The sequence below is a fragment of the Salmo salar genome, chromosome ssa20 (genome assembly GCF_905237065.1).
Source record: "Salmo salar chromosome ssa20, Ssal_v3.1, whole genome shotgun sequence".
In the NCBI taxonomy this organism is placed as follows: Eukaryota; Metazoa; Chordata; class Actinopteri; order Salmoniformes; family Salmonidae; genus Salmo; species Salmo salar.
The window spans coordinates 88636185-88653780 of NC_059461.1; the positions used below are offsets into that span (position 1 = coordinate 88636185).

General features: G+C 44.9%; 1 protein-coding gene across 2 annotated transcripts in view; it reads left to right on the forward strand.

The window, feature by feature from the left end:
• Positions 1 to 9993: 9993 nt before the first annotated feature.
• LOC106581510 (syntaxin-1A) overlaps positions 9994 to 17596 on the forward strand; it is a 233176-nt gene continuing 225573 nt past the window's right edge. Inside the window, exon 1 of one of the 2 annotated variants that reach the window (XM_045704086.1) lies at positions 9994 to 10358. In XM_045704086.1, coding sequence (XP_045560042.1) covers positions 10329 to 10358 — 30 coding nt within the window. In that variant the 5' untranslated portion in view covers positions 9994 to 10328. The remainder of the gene's footprint in view (positions 10359 to 17596) is intronic. The other variant, XM_045704085.1, reaches the window with a different exon arrangement.

The window sequence follows — 17596 nt, forward strand, 5'->3', positions numbered from 1 at the left end:
CAGTCTGTTCTCATGTTTTAGGCTAAAAAGTATTTGAGCTCTGTGCTCTTAACTCCATATATTCAAGGGCATTATCTTGTGAGGTTTTCATTTTCCGGTTCCCAGGAACTTGCCCGACTGTCCCTTGTTGACACCTGCTGACATTTGTAAATCCGCTGTGCGGTTACCTTGGCTCTACAGGTTCTGGCTCCAATTATATAACCTGCTGCTACTGACATCGTTCTGTTTTCTTGACCTTTGGCGCAGGGAGGGAATGAATCAGTGCGTTTGTGATAGTTGAAAATCTGTACACTTCGCTCCCCAATCTCCGACTGACCTCCATTCTCCCGTAGGAGCAGGTACAGCGACCACGGAGAAAATACAGGGGTGGTAATCCGGTAAAATGTATAGCAGACACATGAGAGTCGATGTAAATGTTAAATGGTCACAAAAACGTATTCTGACATCCAATTATATAAGAGGAATTGAGGCTTGAACGTTATCAAATGTCACCTCTTCCTCTCGGGTATTACGTAAAGATTTTTGCGATAGTCTGTGCAACTGAATTTTTCGTATGCTTTAAAAATTGGGTTTATATATGCATTTCATTCAAGTTTTGTTTGTTGAAGTCGTTAGTGAAAGTATTTAATTGTAAAGTGTGTTGGTTGCCCCTTGCTGCGGCTCAGACGGACTACGTCATACTGCCGTATCAAAGCCCGGCTCCAGCATGACAACAGAACAACTCCTTTTGGGTTCAATCCGTCAATGTTGGAGAACTTATATTAAACCAACACAAAATAAACATGGTCTCAAGTTGTCGAAAACCCGAGCATATGGACCCCGCCTAAAAAATGGTTAGTATGACATTTTCAATGATTTTAAAGACAGTAATGAGAGCTAGCTAGCTAACTAGCTGGTTAGCCGCTAACTGTAGGAAGACTAATGTTTGCTAAATTAGTTCTCTAGTGATCTGCTCTCAAATACCTACATACCAAATGACTGGTCATTTATTTAGTTAATTATGTCCACTACATTTGATGTTTTAGGCTGGGTTTATATATAGCTATGTATCGCTAGCTAAACACTACTGATGTACAAGGACTTTATACGTTTGATTGATACAGCGCTTAGCTTCATGTGTTTTGATTTGTACTCGTTATGCAGTAATATAACGAAGAGGCCAAGAAATATTTTCAAAAGTGAGTCCTGAGTTTTGACAATGACCTCTTATATGCACAATATGAATCACTGTGTTTTGAATACAAGTCGTTGCATTTCCCATTTACATACTGATCAGAGGCTGTCCTTGATAGAATCGGTTTGAGACATAGTAGAATGTAATATGATTAAAGGTAACTAAGTAATCAACAGTAGAAGAATTTCCTCATTGATTCCCAGTTCTCGGGTGATTGAGATCCAGGGCCAGATGTCCTAGAGGACTGTGGAGCTGCTGAACCTGCCTGAGGACCAGCCCTGTTTCCTGCTAGATGTGGGGTAGGTGTACTGGCCAGGGGATGTCTGAGGGCTCTGGTTAGGACCAGCCCTGTTTCCTGCTAGATGTGGGGTAGGTGTACCGGCCAGGGGACGTCTGAGGGCTCTCGTTAGGACCAGCCCTGTTTCCTGCTAGATGTGGGGTAGGTGTACTGGCCAGGGGATGTCTGAGGGCTCTGGTTAGGACCAGCCCTGTTTCCTGCTAGATGTGGGGTAGGTGTACTGGCCAGGGGATGTCTGAGGGCTCTGGTTAGGACCAGCCCTGTTTCCTGCTAGATGTGGGGTAGGTGTACTGGCCAGGGGATGTCTGAGGGCTCTGGTTAGGACCAGCCCTGTTTCCTGCTAGATGTGGGGTAGGTGTACTGGCCAGGGGATGTCTGAGGGCTCTCATTAATGTAATAGGTCTGAGTAGGAGAACAGGACATTAAAGCGACTTCAGGGTGAGTGTGTGTATATAACTTGTCCCATCCACGTGTGACTCGGTGCTAAGTGGGGACTGCCGGGCGGACACAACACGACTTTACAAATCCTAACATCGCTGATCCTATCACATTTAAACGACCTTCACACACTACAAGATTCTTCACTTGCTTACCACTCTGTCTCGCAAAAATAAAAAGAGGCTGTGATGTGATTGTTAACGTAGCTGGAATGAGATGTGGCTCAAAGCAGAATCATAAGCCTTTTCAGTCAGACATTTAACGCTTACCATACAGAGTTGAAATATCTAGCCAATAAATAGTTTTATTGATTAACGTTGTGTGTACAGAGCTTGTTAGAGATGTAATGATTTGACCCTTTGGCAAATACAAATGCATACTATTAAGTCATCGCTCCCCAGTTAAAGTGCATAATGATAGCGTCTATGGTGGTCATTCTAGAAATAAAACAAGTCTTTCTTAAGCGAACACTCGTCCTTTTCTTACTTTACTGACTGCTGACAGCTGCTTTAATGAGGAAAAGTTTGACTTTAGTATGACTCATATGTGGTTGTCTCACCTAGTTACCTTAAGATGAATGTACTAACTGCAAGTCTCTCTGGATAAGAGTGTCTGCTAAATTACTCAAGTGTAAATGTTGTTGGTGCTTGAATGTCAAACTGACATCCTTTTTCTCAGGTTCTTCCTGTGTCTGTTGGGTAGACTTCCTGAAAACCCAACCAAGGTGAGGAAAAGAACGGTGGTTTCATTTCGAGAGACTATGCAGTCTTGAGTGCTGAACGCTGATGGCTTGTGTTTTCAGGGGCTGGGGTCAGAGACGGTGGACAGGACTGTCCCAAATCAAGTCCAGTTCACAAGACAGAGGTAAAGTGATTAATAACATTATCAACCTTAGACATGTTGTAATGCTTAATTACCACCATTATGTTAAAGCAAATACTTATTAATAAAAGTACTAGCGTAGATGGCATTGGGCAGGTCTTTTCCTCAGGTCAGGCCAGGCACATTTCCCTGCCCTGATGAGTTTGAAGGACCCAGATGGACATAGAGGGCTGTCGTCCTGCCTGACTACAATTACTGCCCGGCAGCTTTTCCTCCCTCTGACAACACATGATTTGACAGATGGGGATTTGGGAAACTCACTGTTCAGCCTTAGTGTCTCCACTTGCGCCTGCTGAATAGCTAGCTTTAAGGTGGCGCAATTGGGTAAGCCACTTCAGGTGGGCGGTCACGGGTTTCTGCAGTGTTTGCTGGGTCCAGCCTTGGTATGAGCCGAATCAGGAGGAAGTGGTACTCGCTTAGCAAGCAGCGTGACGTCATTTACAATCTGTCACGAGACATGGAGCAGATTGAAGTTAAAGTTGAGTAAAAATAACTACAGGTTGATTAGAGCTGAGGTGTCTCAATCCCTTCCTGTGTCTGCTGGAGGTTATTTCCTGTTTGTCTTCGTGAAGATCTCGCTTTAAGAACATGAAGGGCAAGTCTGCAAAGAAGGGAAAGACTGGATCCTGGAGGGGAGGAGAAGACAGGGCAGTTATGTACCCCTCTGTCTACACTGTCTCATTGAGAAGACAGGGCAGGTTCAGTTGAAGTCGGAAGTTTCCATACACCTTAGCCAAATACATTTAAACTCAGTTTTTCACAATTTCTGACATTTAATCCTAGTAAAAATTCCCCATCTTAGGTCAGTTAGGATCACCACTTTAAGAATGTGAAATGTCCGAATATTTGTAGATAATTATTGATTTCAGCTTTTATTTCTTTCATCACATTCTCAGTGGGTCAGAAGTTTTCATACACTCATTTAGTATTTGGTAGCATTGCCTTTAAATTGTTTAACTTGGGTCAATTGTTTCAGGTAGCCTTCCACAAGCTTCTCACAATAAATTGGGTGAATTTTGGCCCATTCCTCCTGACAGAGCTGGTGTAACTGAGTCAGGTTTGTAGGCCTCCTTGCTCGCACACGCTTTTTCAGTTCTGCCAACAAATGTTCTATAGGATTGAGGTCAGGGCTTTGTGATGACCACTCCAATACCTTGACTTTGTTGTCCTTAAGCCATTTTGCCACAACTTTGGAAGTATGCTTGGGGACATTGTCCATTTGGAAGACCCATTTGCGACCAAGCTTTAACTTCCTGACTGATGTCTTGAGATGTTGCTTCAATATATCCACATAATTTTCCTGCCTCATGATGCCATCTATTTTGTGAAGTGCACCAGTCCCTCCTGCAGCAAAGCACCCCCACAACATGATGCTGCCACCCCCGTGCTTCATGGTTGGGATGGTGTTCTTTGGCTTGCAATCTCCCCCTTTTCCTCCAAACATAACGATGGTCATTATGGCCAAACAGTTCTATTTTTGTTTCATCAGACCAGAGGACATTTCTCTAAAAAGTATGATCTTTGTTAAGTGTGCAGTTGTGCAGTTGCAAACCGTAGTCTTGCTTTTTTATGCTTTTTGTATGGTGGTCCTATGGTGTTTATACTTGCGTACTATTGTTTGTACAGATGAACGTGGTACCTTCAGGCGTTTGGAAATTGCTCCCAAGGATGAACCAGACTTGTGGAGGTCTACAAAAAAAAAATTGAGGTCTTGGCTGATTTTCTTTTGATTTTCCCATAATGTCAAGCAAAGAGACACAGAGTTTGAAGGTAGGCCTTGAAATACATCCACAGGTACACCTCCAATTGACTCAAATTATGCCAAATTATGTCAATTAGTCTATCAGAAGCTTCTAAAACCATTACATAATTTTCTGGAATTCTCCAAGCTGTTTAAAGACACAGTCAACTTAGTGTATGTAAACTTCTGACCCCCTGGAATTGTGATACAGTGAATTATAAGTGAAATAATCTCTCTGTAAACAATTGTTGGAAAAATGACTTGTGTCATGCACAAAGTAGATGTCCTAACCGACTTGCCAAAACTATAGTTTGTTAACAAGAAATTTGTGGAGTGGTTGAAAAATGAGTTTTAATGACTCCAACCTAAGTGTAGGTAAACTTCCGACTTCGACTGTATGAACCCCTCTGTCTACACTCTCATTGAGAAGACAGAGCAGGTATGAACCCCTCTGTCTACACTCTCATTGAGAAGACAGAGCAAGTATGAACCCCTCTGTCTACACTGTCATTAAGACAGAGCAGGTATGTACCCCCTGTCTACACTGTCTCATTGAGAAGACAGGGCAGGTATGTACCCCTCTGTTTACACTGTCTCATTGAGAAGACAGAGCAGGTATGCACCCCCTGTTTACACTGTCTCATTGAGAAGACAGGGCAGGTATGTACCCCTCTGTTTACACTGTCTCATTGAGAAGACAGAGCAGGTATGTACCCCTCTGTCTACACTGTTTCATTGGGTGGTGATCCTGTACAGGTCAACATTAGTACCATCAACTTATGACATTCATACAGTTTACGACCCCATTTGGATGAAGCCATCAGGCTCTGTAACAGAAAGGCTGGTCTCTTACTGTCTGTGGTGTGTTCTGTCTCTTAGGGAAGTTCGAGCTGACACAAAGTACACTGTCCGGCAGAGAAGGCCTCCCTTCTAAACCCCAGTCAGTCCTGTGTGTTCCTGCCTGGAGATTCACCCTTATGGAATACTACTGTCCTGCGGACAGAATCTGGACAGGAACTGGCCCCTCTCTAGGACGTGGTCCCAATCCTCTGGACAGAAACGGGCCCCTCTCTAGGACATGGTCCCAATCCTCTGGACAGAAACTGGCCCCTTTCTAGGACGTGGTCCCAATCCTCTGGACAGAAACGGGCCCCTCTCTAGGACATGGTCCCAATCCTCTGGACAGAAACTGGCCCCTTTCTAGGACGTGGTCCCAATCCTCTGGACAGAAACCGGCCCCTCTCTAGGACATGGTCCCAATCCTCTGGACAGAAACGGGCCCCTCTCTCGGACGTGGTCCCAATCCTCTGGACAGAAATGGGCATCTCTAGGACATGATGGACATCAACAACAAATGGACAGCAAAGAAAATAAATCCCCCTCTCTGATCTTAGACCCATTCTTCTGGACTAGATCATTTCCCCTCAAGCTGCATATTCTATTTTAAATGTTTGATGTTTGTTTGAAAGCTTGAATTAAACATATGTTATCTAACATGTCTTGAACTGCATTGTTGGTAAAGGGCTTGTGAGTAAGCATTTCACTGTAAGGTCTACAACACCTGTTGTATTCTGCATTTCACTGTAAGGTCTACTACACCTGTTGTATTCAGCATTTCACTGTAAGGTCTACAACACCTGTTGTATTCTGCATTTCACTGTAAGGTCTACAACACCTGTTGTATTCTGCATTTCACTGTAAGGTCTACAACACCTGTTGTATTCTGCATTTCACTGTGAGGTCTACTACACCTGTTGTATTCAGCGTTTCACTGTGAGGTCTACTACACCTGTTGTATTCAGCATTTCACTGTGAGGTCTACTACACCTGTTGTATTCAGCATTTCACTGTAAGGTCTACACCTGTTGTATTCAGCATTTCACTGTAAGGTCTACTACACCTGTTGTATTCTGCATTTCACTGTGAGGTCTACTACACCTGTTGTATTCAGCATTTCACTGTAAGGTCTACTACACCTGTTGTATTCAGCATTTCACTGTAAGGTCTACTACACCTGTTGTATTCAGCGTTTCACTGTAAGGTCTACTACACCTGTTGTATTCAGCGTTTCACTGTAAGGTCTACTACACCTGTTGTATTCAGCGTTTCACTGTAAGGTCTACTACACCTGTTGTATTCAGCATTTCACTGTAAGGTCTACTACACCTGTTGTATTCAGCGTTTCACTGTAAGGTCTACTACACCTGTTGTATTCAGCGTTTCACTGTAAGGTCTACTACACCTGTTGTATTCAGCGTTTCACTGTAAGGTCTACTACACCTGTTGTATTCAGCGTTTCACTGTGTGGTCTACTACACCTGTTGTATTCAGCGTTTCACTGTAAGGTCTACTACACCTGTTGTATTCAGCATTTCACTGTGAGGTCTACTACACCTGTTGTATTCAGCATTTCACTGTGAGGTCTACTTCACCTGTTGTATTCAGCATTTCACTGTAAGGTCTACTACACCTGTTGTATTCAGCATTTCACTGTAAGGTCTACTACACCTGTTGTATTCAGCATTTCACTGTAAGGTCTACTACACCTGTTGTATTCTGCATTTCACTGTGAGGTCTACTACACCTGTTGTATTCTGCATTTCACTGTAAGGTCTACACCTGTTGTATTCTGCATTTCACTGTGAGGTCTACTACACCTGTTGTATTCAGCATTTCACTGTAAGGTCTACACCTGTTGTATTCAGCATTTCACTGTAAGGTCTACAACACCTGTTGTATTCAGCATTTCACTGTAAGGTCTACTACACCTGTTGTATTCTGCATTTCACTGTGAGGTCTACTACACCTGTTGTATTCAGCATTTCACTGTGAGGTCAACACCTGTTGTATTCGGCACGTGACAAATAAAATTTGATTTGATGACTTGTTTCATAGGCCCATATCAATCCCAGTGAATATTCATGTCATTCAGAGACCAATAGTCATCCTAGTGGATAGTCATGTAATTTAGAGGCCAATAGTCATGTAATTTAGAGACCAATAGTCATGTAATTTAGAGGCCAATAGTCATGTAATTTAGAGGCCAATAGTCATGTAATTTAGAGGACAATAGTCATCCTAGTGGATAGTCATGTAAATTAGAGGCCAATAGTCATGTAATTTAGAGACAATAGTCATGTAATTTAGAGGCGAATAGTCATGTAATTGAGAGGCCAATAGTCATCCTAGTGGATAGTCATGTAAATTAGAGGCCAATAGTCATGTAATTTAGAGGCCAATAGTCACCCTAGTGGATAGTCATGTAAATTAGAGGCCAATAGTCATGTAATTTAGAGACCAATAGTCTTGTAATTTAGAGGCCAATAGTCATCCTAGTGGATAGTCATGTAAATTAGAGGCCAATAGTCATGTAATTTAGAGGCCAATAGTCACCCTAGTGGATAGTCATGTAATTTAGAGGCCAATAGTCACCCTTGTGGATAGTCATGTAATTTAGAGGCCAATAGTCACCCTAGTGGATAGCATCACTACTCTGGACAGTTCTGACTTAGACTATGTGGACAACTACAAATACCTGGGTGTCTGGTTAGACTGTAAACTCTCCTTCCAGACTCACATCAAACATCTCCAATCCAAAGTTAAATCTAGAATTGGCTTCCTATTTCGCAACAAAGCATCTTTCACTCATGCTGCCAAACATACTCTCGTAAAACTGACCATACTACCGATCCTCGACTTCGGCGATGTCATTTACAAAATAGCCTCCAATACCCTACTCAATAAACTGGATGTAGTCTATCACAGTGCCATCCGTTTTGTCACCAAAGCCCCATACACTACCCACCACTGCGACCTGTACGCTCTCGTTGGCTGGCCCTCGCTTCATACTCGTCCCCAAACCCACTGGCTCCAGGTCATCTACAAGACCCTGCTAGGTAAAGCCCCCCTTATCTCAGCTCGCTGGTCACCATAGCAGCACCCACCTGTAGCACGCGCTCCAGCAGGTATATCTCTCTGGTCACCCCCAAAGCCAATTCCTCCTTCAGCCGCCTCTCCTTCCAGTTCTCTGCTGCCAATGACTGGAACGAACTACAAAAATCTCTAAAACTGGAAACACTCATCTCCCTCACTAGCTTTAAGCACCAGCTGTCAGAGCAGCTCACAGATTACTGCACCTGTACATAGCCCATCTATAAATAGCCCAAACAACTACCTCTTCCCCTAATGTATTTATTTATTTATTTTGCTCCTTTGCACCCCAGTATTTCTACTTTGCACACTCATCTACTGTCAAATCTACCATTCCAGTGTTTTACTTGCTATATTGTATTTACTTTGCCACCATGGCCTATTTATTGCCTTTACCTCCCTTATCTCACCTCATTTGCTCACATTGTATATACATTGTATTATTGACTGTATGTTTGTTTTACTCCATGTGTAACTCTGTGTTGTTGTATGTGTCGAACTGCTTTGCTTTTATCTTGGCCAGGTCGCAGTTGTAAATGAGAACTTGTTCTCAACTTGCCTACCTGGTTAAATAAAAAATAAATACATAAAAATTTCATTCAGAGGCCAATAGTCATCCCGGTGGATAGTCATGTAATTTAGAGGCCAATAGTCATTACATTTTAGTCATTTAGCAGACGCTCTCATCCAGAGCAACTTACAGTAGTGAATGCATTTCATACATGTTTTTTTTCTTCTGTACTGGTCCCCCGTGGGAATCGAACCCACAACCCTGGCGTTGCAAACACCATGCTCTACCAACTGAGCCACACGGGTCATCCCAGTGGATAGTTATGTCATTTAGAGGCCACTAGTCATCCCAGGCCTGTGGGCTACATGTAATTATTTTGAGATATGCCGTATTACATTGTCGATAGTCTCATTCATCTGAATGCAGTGTTATTAACTGAACAACATTCGTCTTTTATCTCTGTAATAATAAACATGTTCTCTAACATGACTCAGCTATTCTCCATGCTATTGGAAGTGTATATGAACGAGATCACTACTGCACAGACACATGACATAGGTCCCGTGTGGCTCAGTTGGTAGAGCATGGTGTTTGCAACGCCAGGGTTGTGGGTTCGATTCCCACGGGGGGGGCCTGTACGGAAGAAAAAAAAAATGTATGAAATGTATGTATTCACTACTGTAAGTCGCTCTGGATAAGAGCTTCTGTGATGATTCCAAACAATGTATTAATGGTGTAATGTATTGTATAATTCGCACTAGATTCATGCATAATGCATGTATAAATCATTAGGAATCGATTAATACGGTAGGCGACAGATCTACAATAACTTGAACCCTGCTGTCTTTTATACCTATAGAGGCCGCTCTTGCACAACAAATAGCTTCCTCCAGAAATATCAGGGCTCACTTGGGCGTTATCCTCTTCTAGGCGACGTGTTAAACCTTGTCCATTTCATGTTCCCGCCTGTGGTCTTTTAGGGGGGGTGGGAGAAATATGTCGCATCAGATATAATCTGATGCGAGAAACACTGGGGATTCATGTGTGGGGAAAAAAAACGGGTGGCCTAGCCTCACCTTTCAAGCGCGTCAACCCTTAGGGAGTCCCACCTTCCAAAACACTGACGAGGAAATCACGCTGCCAGCTTCCCATCCACCAGCTTCCCATCCACCAGCCGACTGAAGCGCGCACTCAGCGTTTGGACACCCGTCTGCTCTCTCTGCTTTTTGCCACCGCTCTTCTGAAGATTATAGAAAATATCAAGAATAAGCGGGCAAACCATCCCCGCCACTACATTCATAAAGGGGCGTTACGGAGAGAGAGAGAGAGTCGGACAAGTGTAACATAAGTGATCATGAAGGACCGCACGCAAGAACTTCGACACGTGAGTTGACACTTATTTTTTTGTCAATCTATAAATAGTCCGTTTATAGTTATCGAAGAAGGAGTGGTCACAGTGGCAATGGTATCTGACTGTAGGCTACTGTAGACTATTCAAACGTTTGATGGGATAACTGGATATTATAAATTAGCCAATATCTTAGTGGGAAACATTGTGCCAAGCAACAGTTGTCAAATAGGACTAGACGAGGAATATATATATATATATATAAAAAAAAACCACTTTGGGTATGACAACTTATTTACTGTATTAACCTATGGTGACAAAATTGCTCATGGTTATATTGAAAAAGGCAATAGGTGATATAAACGAGTTTTTGAGGTGGGGTCTGGGCTGGTACATATATAACGTGTGACCATGGTGACCATATTACAGCCATGTTATCATAAATAACAGCTCCAGCGCCGATTATCGAGGCGTTGCCTGCATTTTGTCAATAGACAATGAATGAGAGAAACTGGGCTATATTTTCACAGTCCACCGTGAGGAGAGGTTCGAGATGGGCACTCCAGACTCACTTCACATTTTGTTTTTCCTGGAATTACACATTTCCATTGCGCTTTCATCACCATATGAGCGAGCAGCTGGCATGTGGGCACTGGACACCTCACTGTGCGTAACGCTATTACGCGCAAATGTGTACAGTACGGTTGACTTATCCATGACGATTCTCTCTGTTATGAATCTCCGTCGATAGAATGATGTTGAATTTCGACCTGGTAACAAATTCCTCCAGAGCTTCATTGTAAAGCCACTCTCCAATAGCTGATGTAGGTGATGCTTTTGGTGGGACCTGAAAGCGAGGACACATGGTCGGACCATGCTGTGTCTTGGGTTCTCCAAGGATTTGTGGGATGGTGATAATACATCTGTGTGTATGACAATTGATTTGGGTAAAAACCTATACAATAATGTGTGTTCCCAGATGATAGCACTAAGAAGTATTCATTAAAACACTCGTTTCCAGATTGGTCCTTGATGGTAAAAGTATCAATCAAGCCCATTTGATTTAATGTATTTTTTTTACAAAGCATTTGTCACCAAGTGAAAAGAGGTTCTAGTTGTTTAAATAGCCTGCTAGGGGTGTCGATGACTTTCCCTGTCAGAATATCAGCTCTACCTCACTCTTTCTGCACACCTGCTAATCACCGAGCCGCTGTCCCTGATGGTGGAGAGAGGGGTGGCGGTGCAGGGGAGACTGTTGATAGGATGGAACAGACCATGGTGAACGAATGAAGAACCATACCACACCTTCATTTTCATTGTGTTTTTCCTTTAATGTGTTGGAGCAGATTTGCTGTCTGTGTTCGTTATCTCATGTGAGAGGAGGAGGGGTGTGTGTGTGTGTGTGTGTGTGTGTGTGTGTGTGTGTGTGTGTGTGTGTGTGTGTGTGTGTGTGTGTGTGTGTGTGTGTGTGTGTGTGTGTGTGTGTGTGTACGCACCATCAGACAGTCTGTCTGAGCGGCCTTGGATCTCAGGAGAGTGAGGCTATTGTCAGACCTGTGTAAGTGCCAATTAAGCTGAGGAGAATAGTGGGGTGAAAGGAGGAGAGAGGAGAAAACGCTGGAAACAATTTACGACTCCTCTGTTTCACCAGATCGCTGTATGAATTGGCCCCAGAGGGGAATTCACTTTGCTTCCCCCAAACACACTGCCTCCTCTCCCCCCTCAGACACACTGCCTCCTCTCCCCCCTCAGACACACTGCCTCCTCTCCCCCCTCAGACACACTGCCTCCTCTCCCCCCTCGCTCAGACACACTGCCTCCTCTCCCCCAGACACACTGCCTCCTCTCCCCCCAGACACACTGCCTCCTCTCCCCCCAGACACACTGCCTCCTCTCCCCCCTCAGACACACTGCCTCCTCTCCCCTCTCAGACACACTGCCTCCTCTCCCCCCTCAGACACACTTCCTCCTCTCCCCCCTCGCTCAGACACACTGCCTCCTCTCCCCCCTCGCTCAGACACACTGCCTCCTCTCCCCCTCCTCAGACACACTGCCTCCTCCCCCCTCGCTCAGACACACTGCCTCCTCTCTCCCCTCAGACACACTGCCTCCTCTCCCCCCTCAGACACACTGCCTCCTCTCCCCTCTCAGACACAATGCCTCCTCTCCCCCCTCAGACACACTGCCTCCTCTCCCCCAGACACAATGCCTCCTCTCCCCCCAGACACACTGCCTCCTCTCCCCTCTCAGACACACTGCCTCCTCTCCCCCCAGACACACTGCCTCCCCCCTCAGACACACTGACTCCCCTCTCAGACACACTGCCTCCTCCCTCCCCTCGCTCAGACATACTCTCCTCTCCCCCCTCGCTCAGACACACTGCCTCCTCTCCCCCTCGCTCAGACACACTTCCTCCTCTCCCCCCTCAGACACACTGCCTCCTCTCCCCCCTCAGACACACTGCCTCCTCTCCCCCCTCAGACACACTGCCTCCTCTCCCCCCGACACACTGCCTCCTCTCCCCCTCAGACACACTGCCTCCTCTCCCCCCTCAGACACACTGCCTCTCCCTCAGACACACTGCCTCCTCTCCCCCCTCAGACACACTTGCCTCTTCCCCTCTCAGACACACTGCCTCCTCTCCCCCTCAGACACACTGCCTCTCCCTCAGACACACTTGCCTCTCCCCTCTCAGACACATTGCCTCCTCTCCCCCTCAGACACACTGCCTCGCCTCTCCCTCAGACACACTGCCTCCTCTCCCCCTCAGACACACTGCCTCCTCTCCCCCTGAGACACACTGCCTCCTCTCCCCCCTCAGACACACTGCCTCTCCCTCAGACACACTGCCTCCTCTCCCCCTTCAGACACACTGCCTTCTCTCCCCCCTCAGACACACTGCCTCTCCCTCAGACACACTGCTTCCTCTCCCCCCAGACACACTGCCTCCTCTCCCCTCTCAGACACACTGCCTCCTCTCCCCCCAGACACACTGCCCCCTCTCCCCCCAGACACACTTCCTCCTCTCCCCTCTCAGACACACTTCCTCCTCTCCCCTCTCAGACACACTGCCTCCTCTCCCCCTCAGACACACTGCCTCCTCTCCCCCCTCAGACACACTGCCTCCTCTCCCCCCTCAGACACACTGCCTCCTCTCCCCTCTCAGACACACTGCCTCCTCTCCCCTCTCAGACACACTGCCTCCTCTCCCCCCTCAGACACACTTCCTCCTCTCCCCCCTCAGACACACTGCCTCTCCCCCCTCAGACACACTGCGTCTCCCTCCAGGAGTGTTTCTCATATAGCCTTTCATGCTGCTGCTGCACAGGCATCCATGGATAGATGAACAGGTACCTGTTAAGAACTGGACAGTGGACTGAGTTTCTGTTTGTCTTTGAGCCTTACGTGTTTAGGTTAATACCGTGCATTCAGAAAGTATTTTCCACATTTTGTTACGTTACAGCCTTATTCTAAAATGGATTAAATATATTTTTTCCTCTCATCAATCTACACACAATAGACTATAATGAAAAGCAAAATGTTTTTTGTTTGTTTGCACAATTATTAAAATAAGAAACTGAAATATGACATTTTATATAAGTATTCAGACCCTTTACTCAGTACTTTGTTGAAGCACCTTTGACAGCGATTACATCCTTGAGTCTTCTTGGGAAAACGCTACAAGCTTGGCACACCTGTATTTGGGGAGTTTCTCCCATTCTTCTTTGCAGATCCTCTCAAGCTCTGTCAGGTTGGATGGGGAGCATCGCTGCGCAGCTTTTTCAGGTCTCTCCAGGGATGTTCGATCTTGTTCTAGTCCGGGCTCTGGCTGGGCCACTCAAGGACATTCAGAGACTTTGGGTCGTTGTCCTTTTGGAAGGTGAAACTTCGCCCCCAGTCTGAGGTCCTGATCACTCTGGAGCAGGTTTTCATCAAGGATCTCTGTACTTTGCTCCATTCATCTTTTCCGCAATCCTGACTAATCTCCCAGTACCTGCCGCTGAAAAACATCCCCACAGTGTGATGCTGCCACCACCATGCTTCACCGTAGGGATGGTGCCAGGTTTCCTCCAGATGTGACGCATGGCATTCAGGCCAAATAGTGCAATCTTGGTTTCATCACATCAGAGAATCTTGTTTCTCCTGGTCTGAGAGTCCTTTAGGTGCACTTTGGCAAACTCCAAGTAGGCTGTCATGTGCCTTTTACTGAGGAGTGGCTTCCGTCTAGCCACTCTACCATAAAGGCCTGATGGGTGGAGTGCTGCAGAGATGGTTGCCCTTCTGGAACGTTCTCCCATCTCCACAGAGGAACTCTGGAGCTCTGTCAGAGTGACCATCAGGTTCTTGGTCACCACCCTTGTCCTCCGATTGCTGAGTTTGGCCCGGGAGACCAGCTCTAGGAAGAGTCTTGGTGGTTCCAAACTTCTTCCATTTAAGAATGATGGAGGCCACTGTGTTCTTGGGGACCTTCGATGCTGCTGACATTTTTTGGTACCCTTCCCCAGATCTGTGCCTCGACACAATCCTGTCTCCTTCGACCACATGGTTTGATTTTTGCTCCCACATGCACTGTCAACTGTGGGACCTCATATAGACTGGTGTGTCCAATCAATTGCATTTACCACAGGGGGACTCCAATAAAGTTGTCTCAAGGATGATCAATGGAAACAGGATGCACCTGAGCTACATTTCGAGTCTGAATATCTCTGTAAATAAGGAATTTCTGTTTTATATGTTTAATACATTTGCTAAAATGTTTAAAAACCTGTTTTCCCTTTGTCATTATGGGGTATTGTGTGTAGATTTGCTATATATTTAATCCATTTTAGAATAAGGCTGTAGAAAAAGGGAAGGGGTCTGAATACTTTCTGACTGCACTGAATGAAAGTCTACAGAGGTAGAACTACCTCTAGGGTAGAGGTTGATCTGGTTCCGTTCCAATATGACCCATGTGTTCCAACAGCTGATCAGTGTTATGGTGATCAGCGTGCTATATGAGCTCAGCATCGGCCAGTGTCCCTGCTATGACATACCTCCATCCCTCTGTCCCGTTTTCTGTCCTCCTTTTCCCCCTCTCCCAGTTGTTCCAGGAGGAGGGTGTTAGTGACAGGTGGAGTAAACAGAGGTGTGAGTAACGTTGTTCAACCAGCCTGAAGCACACACAGAAAAACCACCATGCATTATCTTACACCCTTCAGGGTTTCAGCTCATCTATCAACATGTCATCAATTTCTCTAATTTCCGGCCTGTTTTTCCCCCCCAGATCACCCCACCCTAGAGGTAGTGAGGTAGTTCAGATCCAACCTCTACACTAGAGGTAGTTCAGATCCAACCTCTACACTAGAGGTAGTTCAGATCCCCCTCTACACTAGAGGTAGTTCAGATCCAACCTCTACACTAGAGGTAGTTCAGATCCAACCTCTACACTAGAGGTAGTTCAGATCCAACCTCTACACTAGAGGTAGTTCAGATCCAACCTCTACACTAGAGGTATTTCAGATCCAACCTCTACACTAGAGGTAGTTCAGATCCAACCTCTACACTAGAGGTAGTTCAGATCCAACCTCTACACTAGAGGTAGTGAGGTAGTTCATGTCTTTCTCTCTTTTTCTCCCTTCTGGTGAGTCATGATGAATCATTAAGAGCCCCCTTCCTCTCCTCATGGTATAACCCTGTTCATCAGTGTTACTACATCAGTGTTACTACCAGCTCAGACAGGACCAGTGACATGTCTCTGTGTGGTTAGAGTGACACATTAACTAATAGGGTAGATGTGGAACAGTGACCTAGCGACCGCATGTGTTTGTATGCCAGTTGAACAAAAAAACTATTGATTCAATTTGAGGGGAAAGCCTTGACTCCTGATGTCGTTCTGGGGTTCTCATTCATTAATTCATTAATTCTGTGAATGTTGTCTGTGTCTCTATCCCCAATGTCCTTTTCCTGAGCTTCTCTGTAACATGGTTTTCCAGTCTCAGTAATGACAGGTTGTTTATGTAACATGGTTTTCCAGTCTCAGTAATGACAGGTTGTTTCTCTGTAACATGGTTTTCCAGGCTCAGTAATGACAGGTTGTTTATGTAACATGGTTTTCCAGGCTCAGTAATGACAGGTTGTTTATGTAACATGGTTTTCCAGTCTCAGTAATGACAGGTTGTTTCTCTGTAACATGGTTTTCCAGTCTCAGTAATGACAGGTTGTTTCTCTATGTAACATGGTTTTCCAGGCTCAGTAATGACAGGTTGTTTATGTAACATGGTTTTCCAGTCTCAGTAATGACAGGTTGCTTCTCTCTGTAACATGTTTTTCCAGTCTCAGTAATGACAGGTTGTTTATGTAACAAGGTTTTCCAGTCTCAGTAATGACAGGTTGTTTCTCTGTAACATGGTTTTCCAGTCTCAGTAATGACAGGTTGTTTCTCTCTGTAACATGGTTTTCCAGGCTCAGTAATGACAGGTTGTTTCTTATGTAACATGGTTTTCCAGTCTCAGTAATGACAGGTTGCTTCTCTCTGTAACATGTTTTTCCAGTCTCAGTAATGACAGGTTGTTTATGTAACAAGGTTTTCCAGTCTCAGTAATGACAGGTTGTTTCTCTATGTAACATGGTTTTCCAGTCTCAGTAATGACAGGTTGTTTATGTAACAAGGTTTTCCAGTCTCAGTAATGACAGGTTGTTTCTCTATGTAACATGGTTTTCCAGTCTCAGTAATGACAGGTTGTTTCTGTCTGTAACATGGTTTTCCAGTCTCAGTAATGACAGGTTGTTTATGTAACATGGTTTTCCAGTCTCAGTAATGACAGGTTGTTTCTCTCTGTAACATGGTTTTCCAGGCTCAGTAATGACAGGTTGTTTATGTAACAAGGTTTTCCAGGCTCAGTAATGACAGGTTGTTTATGTAACAAGGTTTTCCAGTCTCAGTAATGACAGGTTGTTACTCTCTGTAACATGGTTTTCCAGGCTCAGTAATGACAGGTTGTTTCTCTATGTAACATGGTTTTCCAGGCTCAGTAATGACAGGTTGTTTCTCTATGTAACATGGTTTTCCAGTCTCAGTAATGACAGGTTGTTTCTCTCTGTAACATGGTTTTCCAGTCTCAGTAATGACAGGTTGTTTCTCTATGTAACATGGTTTTCCAGGCTCAGTAATGACAGGTTGTTATCTCTGTAACATGGTTTTCCAGTCTCAGTAATGACAGGTTGTTAATCTATGTAACATGGTTTTCCAGTCTCAGTAATGACAGGTTGTTAATCTATGTAACAAGGTTTTCCAG